Source organism: Nylanderia fulva, unplaced genomic scaffold (assembly GCF_048542155.1).
Source record: "Nylanderia fulva isolate GAGA-0341 unplaced genomic scaffold, ASM4854215v1 Scaffold482, whole genome shotgun sequence".
In the NCBI taxonomy this organism is placed as follows: Eukaryota; Metazoa; Arthropoda; class Insecta; order Hymenoptera; family Formicidae; genus Nylanderia; species Nylanderia fulva.
In genome coordinates, this window is record NW_028190568.1 from 45,803 (window position 1) to 57,291 (window position 11,489).

Genomic DNA, 11,489 nt, shown 5'->3' on the forward strand with positions numbered 1-11,489 from the left:
TCGATCCTTGAATCGATTTCTATTTCTGTGGCTGGTCGCGAGTCTCATGCCGCCAACTTTCGAATCTTCGCTCTCAGGAGTCGCCATGTAGCAGCTCCGTTCTCGGCGGCTCCATTTGCATCTCGTACGGCCGCCGGATGATGCTCGTTTTGCCTTGCCTTGCCGTGGGGATCGCCCCGGGGTGATCTGTCCCGGACGACCACCAGGTCCTCTCGAAATGCGACGACGGGTCCCTCAGGGGTAGTAATCATAGGGTGGAGGGATGCAGGCGCTTTTTCTTCCCTCATTCGGACTGCTGATGATTGACTCCCCGAGGCTGTAAAGATCGTTCCGGCAGTATTTTACCCTTACGCGACTCGGTACCTTGTATAACTTTATTATTTCGGTTACTCACCGGGCCGGGCGCACAACCTCCGTTCCTTACGCACCATGGTCTTCCTTCCTTAGTTCTTTGGGGTCCTCTTCTCTCTAAAACAATCTAGTTCTCCTGGCCCACCAACTCGACTCTTGTTACCGAGTAGGGACGAGCCGGCGAAGAATTCGCCGCTCGCTCGCAAAATACAAAATTTTGGAGCGCTCTCCGACTCTTCTCGGCCGGGCGCATTCGCTTTTGTGACGGACACAAAAGGCCACGTCACAAATTATTGCTTTATTTTATTTTAAAATGTTTATAATATATATAATAACAAAATAAATTCATTAAAATATATATTTTGTAACCGTTAATTATTCCTATACAGTCAGATAGATCATGATCCGAGAAATAGGGCCGATGTAATTGGCCGACGGCACACCTTCGGCGCGGAAAACAGGAAATTCGCGAAGACACCATAAAATTGTGTTTGCTTGGCGCCAGGCGCGAGATTTGCGCCACTCTGAAAACTCACAAATTGGCAGAGAACCTTCACAAATCGTAAATCATCCCGCAAATTTCCGTGATGGCAATACTCGACTCGCTCAGAGTGTCAGGGGGTAGAGGGGGGGAGTTTGAACGGGAGAGAGAACGGAGTTCGAGAGTGACTATTTAGAATACTCCAATGTAATAATAATGAAATATATTTTAACAATACGGTGAACGAAGAGTAGACAAAAAAAATATAAAAGTGTGAGTAATATGGTGTACAAAAGAAAGATTTTAATATAATATCATGTCGATACGCTAATTGAAATCCGCGCACTCATTCGTGGCGGGCGGAGAGTGTTATACGACGTCGGAACGCATAGAAATCGAAATCGGATATTACATTCGTCAAGATAATGTACGGCGAAAGTACGGTCGAAACGCGGCGCGTTGTTATGGTCTCGTGACTTTGTGATGACCCGACGCGGAGATATCACGTTACACGCGTAAATAGCTCTTAATCAATGAACCATTGTATTGTATTCAGTATAATTTTAGATTAGGTTAAGTATTATGTAGATATAATTATTTTAGGTTAAGTTAGGTATTATTTAGATATTGTCATTCTGTGACAAACAGACAGTATTTTGACTTAAAATATATTGATGCAAAAATGGCGGATTTTTGCTATGGATATAATAATTCGAGTTAGCTTAATTGGATTGCACAGAAGAGTTTTCAAATCCATATATTTTACATTTTAGGAAAATATAAATTTGGCATTATTGCATTGATTTATACAGTCGAACCTCAATATAGTATGTCATCATATATCTAACATATATCTAAATTACATTTATTGAAAAAATAGTCTTTATATGTATAGGAAAATTATTAAATCGTACGCGATAAAATGAATATATATTCTTATGACTTTCAAATAGTTCCAATGTTCGTGATAATAAACCGTTCATCGAATAAGGTTTGCCAATTGGAAAAGCATATCTCACAATACATATAATTATAAGATATAATATAGCATACAGCCAGAATAGAACAGTCAGAGGAGAAATCACTTTTTTCATTACAATTCAGTGATGCACAATATATACATACATATTTTTCTTATACATATAAAGACTATTTTAACACCATAGAATATTTATATAAATACAAATATACAAGATAATTTTTTAACGTAATGTATGGGCTTGTACATAATGTTAAAAATTATCTATCTCTGCTTGTTCCATTTCTGCAACTCGACATCTTTTAAAAATATATATTGAAGTTAGTGTTATCTCAGCTAATGCAAGCCATTTGTCATATAAAAACGACTTTTTTAGTGCTGCATATGCTGCATTTCTTTGTTTCATCAAATATTCATGGAACTTTAATATCATTCATTAAGGGGAGATTATCTTTTTATGTCTTTTATGTACAGACTGCGTTTCTTGCACAGTTTTATTGACACTTGTGCCAATATCTACAATGAGTAGTTTTATGAAATCTTTGACTAATTTCTTCTTATCCTCATCTCCTTTTTTGATACATTCTACAATTAACATATTTCCAACATATTTTAGAAGAGTTGACAAAGTAGATGTTACGACGGGAGCTTTATAGAGTTGTGTGTTATTATCATAACCTGCAATTATGTTTATTGCAGAGATGCAGTCATCGTATAATCGAGGATGGTACAGCGATTGGAAGTCTTGTATATTTGTATTTATATCCTTTAACGCCAAGAGAAACCGTCCAAGAAGGCGTAACTTAGCACGAAACATGTCGTGCTGATGTTGCACTTTATATTTTACGCACATTTTATTTGCATATGTTATCAATAACTCATCGTATCTCAAAATCCGTGTTACTTCATCTTCCCTCATAACCGGAAAAACAGTTTTCCTTAAAGTTTTGCTGGCTATTGGATGAAGTCTTCTAATGATTTGTTTACCCATTACCATAATATTCTTATTTTTATTAAATTTACTGTTAAAACAAACTCTAGAGTGATGTCGTATTGTGCTTTTGGCAAAAAATCCTTTACATTTGGCACAGGCTGTAAAGTTAGTTGCAGATTCATGATATTTTCTATTTGGACGTCTACTAACAAGTAATTGTCCACTATTAAGTTCGGCTTTTGTGTTAAATTTGAAGTTTCCATTTTTCTGAATAGCGTCTATTTGCAATCTTTCTGGATGTTTCTTAGGTAATATGGCAAACTTTTTTACTTGTGGTTCATTACGATGAACTGTTACCAAATGACGTGCAAGTTGAGTTTGCAACTTCTTGCAGAAAACACAATAGTTTCGTTTTGATTTCATTTTAGATGTTTCCACATACGTAAGCTCATCGTTGCATATTACTGAGCCAACAGTATTTGAAGTATCCAAACTTGAAGTGGAAGACGCAGTCTTGTTTATTGTACTTTCCACGCGATCTTGTGTAGATTCATTATCTTGTGAAAAAGAACTTTGTTCAGATGGTATGTATTCTGAATCCTCATCCGTATCATTACCTTGTATAAAATATTAATAAATACATTATATACAAAACATTATATACATTATATACATATGTAAAAAAAGGACACAGCTTTCACATGAATAAAAGTATGTATAAGCACAACATGTATTGAAATATGCATAACACAATATTAATTATTTTAATAAATGTATAAATATGTAAAATATATACAACAAAGCAAGAAAAATGTATCATAAGAATAAAATTTATTTTTTTTAAGGTTATAGATATTGAACTGACGACACTGGCTACAATTAAAGTTGTTAATATATATTTATTTTAACGTTTCGACCATACGGGCTGTGGTCCTTTTCAAAAATACAGTGGAAACATCAATGACTTACAGCATATCGTCTTTAAGATGTAAGAATAAACTTATCCTAAAAAAATCATAAAAATGAAAAGGTCAGGCCATGTTCAAAAGAAGATACTCAAAAATTTAAACAATCTAATAATAAATTATCACGAAAAGTAACTGATATGTTATTCAAGGTGCCAGTTCAAAGTGAACATACGTAAAGTGTATATTATCTAAATTTAGTAATAATATATTACCATGAAAAGTAACTGTGATATTTTATTCAAGGTGCAAGTTCACATTGAATATACATACATATAAGTAAAACTGATTACAATTTGATTCTAGAAAATAAGTGCGATATGTTATTCTTAGTGCACAAAATATAATAGTCGTTTATAGAGATTTGATTTGAAATTCATACTAGCTCGTACAATGAAAAATAATTGCTCGTAATGCCAGAGTACCAATTTGTTAATGACTCAGAAAAATAACATGGCGGCCTGCTCTCAAAAAACTTTCGATGGGTAGAATAAATAATTGAAATAAGAGTTGTGAAAATTGTATAAATTAAAAACCTCCAATCTTTCTTTAGTAAAATTTCGAATTTTCGTATCAACTTCCGATTTGTGTTATATCGTATTTTCGGGGAGTAAGTTATTGATCAGAAAACTTTGCCTTGTTGCTCGAAACGGGTGTATATTAAGTAAAATTTATAAATGTACAGTTCTCAGGTCAACTACAATAAAGCTATACGCTTAAAAAGTTTACTGATTATTTGTCGTAATATACAATAAAAAATTACATATTAATTATTCAAGATACAAGTGAGAAATAAATATCATTAAAATATACAAAAAAAATTTATCAATTTGACTCTGAAAAGTAAGTGACATGGTTCTCAAAGTGCAAGGTTTCATTTGACTTACAATTTTCTTCAGAAACACAGAAGAAAAAGGTATTTGTATATAGTTTTGTATATTCACTTCGTTGTGTGTGTAGAGCTTTTAAAAATACGTTGAATCTTTATTCTAATCTAATCTTCTTCTAATGTAATACTTTTCGTATTTCAAATGTTGTAGTAATTATTCTGTAAGAGCTTTAACATTATTTCTAAATGGACATCGAGAAACATCATAGTTTTTTGAGAGCAGGCCGCCATGTTATTTTTCTGAGTCATTCCGATATCACACACATATATATATTGTGTGTGAGTGTGTGTATGTGTATGAACAGGCCTATCTATAATAATTATAATTGATTACAAAGTAAATAATTCTTTGTAATGATTTATATAAAAGTATTTTAGAGATTGAATACATAATAATGCTATTATTATCAAAACACACAGAGCAGTAGAGTTAGATAAGAATAAATCATATAAATCATTTATTTATTACAAAAAATTATCTACTAAAACTTTGTAATCATTATATTCATAAAAGATTTTTATATATTATTAGATTCTAAATTTAATTACTTTTGTAATGTACAATATTTTTAAAAAAATATTATATACGTGTATATATATAAAATAATGCAATGTAGAAAAGAGAGAAGAGACAGATAGATCGATAGATAGATAGATAGATAGATAGGTTGATCGATAGATGATAGATAGTTCGATAGATAGATTGCTAAATAAATCAATATTGTATAAGATTTAACGTTGTAGGATGCCGGGTTAACGTGATCAAATAATTGTACGCGTTTTGAAACGGTTTAATTTAGTTTATTCACTTTCTACAAGTTCGTCGCGTACCTAGACTTATGTTTATCGGCGCTCGCTCTCTCGAGGACTGACTCGAGGGCTGCGCGAATTTCGGAGCTCGCGTAGGGCGGCAGCCGATCGGGGTCCTCGATTGGACCATCGGAAAATCAGGCGATGTACACACGCCAATTAGCGGCGAGTGTACACGTTGGTTTCACGTGTTTCCTTGGCGTAAACACTAAGGAATTTAACAAAAAACATTCTAGAAAATTCGATCGTCCTCGAGGATTCGATCCGAAGAACGAATCTTCAACATACCGCCCGCCTCGTATGCGAACGAATGCGAAATAAATTTAAACGAAGCGGGAACGAATCGTCGAGGAAGATGATTACAAAACATACAGGTGAAGACGACTCGCGCTGAGAAAGTCGTCTCGAAGATTACATAACTTTTACAAGTTAGCGGCTTTATCCGTTGCGGACGCGTTAGAGTTATCACGTATTGGCAGTCGGCATAATTGCGCAATAGGTCGTTTCAATGTGGACCGTGCGGTGCGTATGGTCACAACTCGAACGAGTCCATCAGATCCAGGATGGATCTGCTGTACTCGGGCAAGCTCCCATTTGCTCGGAGGGAGCACGGGATTTTTAACTAATACTAACTCGCCTATTGCGAAGTTAGGAGACTGCTTGCACCACTTGTTTCGCTGTTGAAGCGAATGTAAATAATCCTGTGACCAGGCACGCCACACGGTTTCCTGCATGGCACGGACTAGTTGCCATCGCGAGAGCCTACGCGGGTCGATCGCGAGTACCGATTCCTCCGGAACGGCTACGAGGGGCCGTCCAATCAGAAAGTGACCCGGGGTGAGCGCCGACAAGTCACCCGGGTCGTCACTAAGCGGAGCGATTGGTCGCGAGTTAAGGCACGCTTCTATTTTACATAGAAGCGTCGCGAGTTCAGCCCTCGAAAGTGTGTGGGAACCAACAGCGCGCCTCAGATGCGTTTTAAGGCTCTTGACTCCGGCCTCCCAAAGGCCGCCGAAATGTGGAGCGGCGGAGGGAATGAAATGCCAGTTCACTCCGTCGCCTGCGAGCGCGTTTCGCAATTCAGCATCCTTCGATAAGGATTGAAAGTGTCGATGGAGTTCGTGGTTGGCTCCATGAAAATTTGTGCCGTTGTCGCTATACATGTGACGCGGCAGACCTCTTCGGCTAGCGAACCTCTGATAGGCTGCAAGAAAGCCGGGCGTGGAGTAATCTTCCACTAATTCGAGGTGAATCGCCCTTGTAGCAAGACAAACAAACAGAGCGATATATACCTTTCTGGCCTTTTGCCCTCTGCCGACGAATGAAATTACGTGGAGTGGGCCGGCGTAATCAACCCCACAATGAGTAAAAGGCGCCGAAGGGGTGACACGAGCGGCTGGAAGGTCGCCCGTGAACTGAGAAGACAATTTAGCCGCTTGACGAGTGCAGACTACACATTTTCGAATGTGCGCCTTTACTGAGCTGCGGCCTCCAATGATCCAGTATCGCTGACGCAGCACACGGAGTACTAGCTGTGTTCCCCCGTGGAGCGTGGATTTATGAGCGCGATCAATTAAGAGATCGGATAAGTGATGTTTCGGAATTATTATAGGATGTTGCTCGTCATAGCTGAGCGCGGAATTCGTCAACCGCCCGCCAAGACGGAGTAAAGAGTCCTCTCCTAGAAAAGGACTCAATCTGCTCAACGAGCTCGAATGCGGTATGGTGCCGTTATTCTTTAGTGAGCGCGTTTCCCGTTCGAAGAATCTCTGTTGCAGATAGCGCAACCAGAAGAGTTCCGCCCTCCTAAACTCGTCGGCGTTCAGAAAGGGGGATTGTTGGGAGCGAGACGCGCTCTTTTCTTTTACACGATGAATAAAGCGATTCATATAGGCAGTCACGCGGACAAGCTTGGTCCAAGTGGAGAACCTATATGGGAGTTCCCAACCCTCGGCCTCTTGAACATGGAGCGTCACAGGCCGTCTTCTTTCCACCGACACCTGCTGATCGGTGACAGAGTCGAGCGGAGCTGAGACATTCAGAATCGGCCACGCAGTTGATGGTTTCTGAAGCCATCGTGGACCGTTCCACCATAGCGGGTGAGTCACGAGCTCGGAGGCGGTCAAGCCGCGCGAGGCACAGTCCGCCGGATTATCGCGAGACGGAACGTGATTCCAACAAACGGAATCCAGACCGGTATGCACCTCGGATACGCGGTTAGCCACGTAGGTGCTCCATTTTGATGGATGTTGACGGAGCCACGCGAGAGCGATGGTCGAATCCGTCCATCCGTATATTGGAATCGGAGGTAATTTCAATGATGTCAAGGTCCACTTGATTAGCCGGCTGAGGAGGACGATAGCGTTCAGTTCCAAGCGCGGGATGCTTACGGTTTTGATCGGCGCGACCTTTGTTTTAGCAGCGAGCAGAGTGATTTGAAACTTCGTTGGCGAAGGAAGCACTCGAATATAAACGACCGCCGCGTAAGCGCGGTTTGAAGCGTCGGCAAACCCGTGGATTTCGAACGCGAGGTTATTGGAATGTCGACCGGTCCAACGCGGTATTCGGACGCGGTTCAATGATTCTAAATCGTTGGTGTAGCTCTCCCAACGATCGCGCAACTCCTCTGGAAGAGGGGAGTCCCAATCACATTTGAGAAGCCATAATTCTTGTAGCAAGATTTTCGCGGTTACAACAACCGGAGCAGCCCATCCTAGTGGGTCGTATAATTTTGCCGTGAACGAGAGAACGGAACGTTTCGTGTGCGTAACCGATCTCAACGGAGTTATCACGAATTTGAACGCGTCCTCTTTAGCAAGCCATGAAAGCCCGAGAACCTTGAGATTATCGTCCTTTACGAGTAAATGATCGGTGACTTCCGGCTGATGAGCCGAAAGTCCTTGAAGAAGAGAGGAGGCATTAGAAGCCCACTTTCGTAGTTGAAAACCTCCCTTTCGCAGGATCTCAACTAGTTGGACACGAGCTTCTATCAATGAAGTCGTATCGTCCGCTCCAAAGAGTGCATCGTCCACGTAGAGGGACTCGCTGAGAATTGGAACGGCCGCGGGATAGTTGTCGCCTTCATCTAGAGAAAGCTGTTTCAGTACCCTCATTGCGAGGTACGGAGCGGGGGCGAGCCCGTACGTTACAGTGAGAAGGCGATAGTGTTCAATCGGCCCATCGGCCGACGATCGCCATAAGATTCTTTGAAAATCCGCGTCAGACGGATGCACGAGAATTTGGCGGAACATTTGAGCAATGTCCGCCGTGTAAACAAATTGCCATTGACGCCAGCGCAATAATATAGCGGAGAGGTCTTGCTGCAGTCTCTGACCGATCAGTAAGTGATCGTTAAGCGAAGTCTTATTGCTCGTTTTGCACGAAGCGTTGAAGACAACGCGCAATTTCGTAGTGCAACTCGAGTCGCGCAAAACGGGATGATGAGGAATATATACCGGCTCGAACTCGGAGCGGTCAGATAATTCCACCTTCCTCATGTGACCGAGCGAATTGTACTCTCGTAAGAACTCGTTGTACTGCGCGTGAAGTTCAGGACGAAGCCGTAGCTTTCCTTCCATTTTATTATAAAGCGAGGTTGCAATGTGCAAAGAATCGCCGATTTTTATCGGGAAATCATGCCTGAAGGGCAATCGAACCGCATAGCGTCCCTGAGGGGTACGATAGTGGTTGGCGATGAAATGAGCCTCGCACCTCTCCTCCTCCTCCGTGAGGGGGACAGGCCGCGAGATCTCCTCATCTTCCCAGAACTTCTGGAGAAGAGAGTGCGTGCTTTGTTCCAACACGCAGTTTAATACAGATGCTTGAGCAGTAGTAGTCGGCCTACTATTTGTGGGGCCGGAAAGGATCCAACCGAGAGCGGTCAATTGCGCTGTCGGAGTTCCAATAGGACCTTGACGGACATCGCGCTTCAGAAGCGAGCCGTAAAGGTCAGCACCGAACAACAAATGAATTTGATGTTGACTGGAAGGATCAGGGTCAGCAAAAGATAGACCCTGTAAATGAGGCCACGCATCGAAGGGCTGAATCCGCGAGGCAACGTATGAAGTAATGCGTTGAAAAATGTAAGCCGTCAGAGGAAAGCTCGGATCGGCTTGAGCACACGGGGTTAACTGTAGTTTTACGCGCGATTTCGCAGTACCCGTGTATTTTTCGCCGAAGCATTTAATTTGTAAATCGGCTCGTTGCCGTTTAGTGCGCAACGCCTGTGAGAGCGATTCTGATATAAAGCTAAAAGTGGATCCTTGATCCAACAACGCGCGAACCTTTAAGCAGCGACCCTCCCCGGTGTGGAGGTCGACCCATGCGGTCACCAAAAGGACATTTGGATGTTCCTGAAGCGAGGGGGGTACTATCTGGACGGCCGCAATCGTATTGACCGTTTGATTAGCAGTCGCATTAGATGCGGCTTGTGACGCTGATTCGGAGATAGTAGCCTCGGAACTGGCCAAGTTATCGGAGGCATTTTGATTTGCCGCTGAATGCAGCAATGTGTGATGCGAGCGACGACATTGTCTGCACCGATATTTGCTCGGGCATTTCGACGGGAAATGTCCGGACTTTAAGCAGTTAAAGCAGAGTTTATGCTGGCGCGCGAGAGCAAAGCGCTGTGAAGCTGATTTCTTCGCGTAGTCTTCGCATTTCGAAACGTGATGCTCACCGGAGCAACAAATACATTTAAAGGCAGTCACGTTGTTTACTGTTAAACGCGGTTTATCATTTTTCGAAAAACCGGAGTCCTTGCTTGAATCGGCAAAGTCCGACAATCCGCGTATACGGAGAGTTAAAAACTCATTAAGCTCCTGATAAGAAGAAGGCTCATTTCGTTTGATTCGCCTTAAATTCCATTCGGTACGTGTTCTCGCGCTAAACTTTTGCGTTATTGTATAAACAAGAATATCGTCCCATTGTTCTACGGGACGATCGAGATTTTTTAACGCGGCTAACGATGCAGACACTGTGTCGCGCAATTTTCGCAAATCGCTTACAATCTCGCTTTTCATTACCGGAAGGCTAATAAACGCGTGTAAATGAGCATAGATTAACGCTTGCTTATCGTCATATTCATTGGTTAACAATTGCCAGGCAGATTCGTAATTCGCATCGGAAATTTTTAAATTATTGATCAGCAAGGAAGCGTCTCCCGTTACGCTCGTTTTTAAGTAATGAAATTTTTGTGAATTTGAAAGAGCGTCGTTACTTACTACAAGAGATTCGAAAATGTTTCGGAAATTTTCCCAATCGGTTAATTTCCCAGAAAACTTTGGCAGCGCGATGCGTGGCAATTGGAAGCAATGATTATTTGTTTCGCAAACGGAGGAATCGGAACTACGATCGGTAAACGGAATTGTATTAGGAGATAATCGACTTATCGTATCTTGCAGCAGATCGGCCGTGTCGATGTAGACATCCTCAGCTCTCAGGAACTCTTCCAGAGTGAAGTACGGCAAGGTCGTTTGCTGCTCCGGTGGTTCCGAGTGAAGATCGGAACACGCTACAAGTTTGCACAAAGTGAAGCACAACACTCTGGCAAATATTTTCGACCCCTCAACCAGACCCCTCCATCACCGTTCTTACATAATACTCGACCCGGGACTTACCCCAGGAAGGACTCTTGGTAAACCATAGTCTTTGTCTACACGAATCCCTCGCACTACCACATCTCACATTATTCACGAATGACCAACTCATGTATACATCTTAGCACCTCCCGCTGTCTGACTCCGCAGTCACGTCGGTGACTTCCCCGTATTACATGGTAGTCGTGCTCCCCCACCTCATTCCCAACTGCTTTTTCTTGATGGTTAAGTCAAATATATCATTTAAATCAATGTATCATCATCGGTGCGAATCTCTATTACACCACGCCAATATGACTCGTAGATTCATAGTTCCCTTTTTCATTCAAAGTCTGCGGAAGAAGTTCCAACCCGGACTCCCTTTTGTTTGTAATGTACAGTGGCCGGGTACGCGCCGTTCTGAGGTCGTTGCTGATATTTGTCGAGAGAACAGCTCCCTTACCTGACGATCTTTTATCTCTTCGCTTGAGGTCGTTTTTGGGA

At 41.7% G+C, this 11,489-nt stretch overlaps 1 protein-coding gene across 1 annotated transcript; it reads right to left on the reverse strand.

Moving 5' to 3' along the window:
- Positions 1–2,064: 2,064 nt before the first annotated feature.
- LOC146721400 (uncharacterized) lies at positions 2,065–11,118 on the reverse strand. Its single transcript, XM_085486870.1, is given in 3 exon segments — positions 2,065–3,362; positions 5,879–10,921; positions 11,028–11,118. Coding segments are annotated over 3 exon segments (6,432 nt in total).
- Positions 11,119–11,489: the final 371 nt, after the last annotated feature.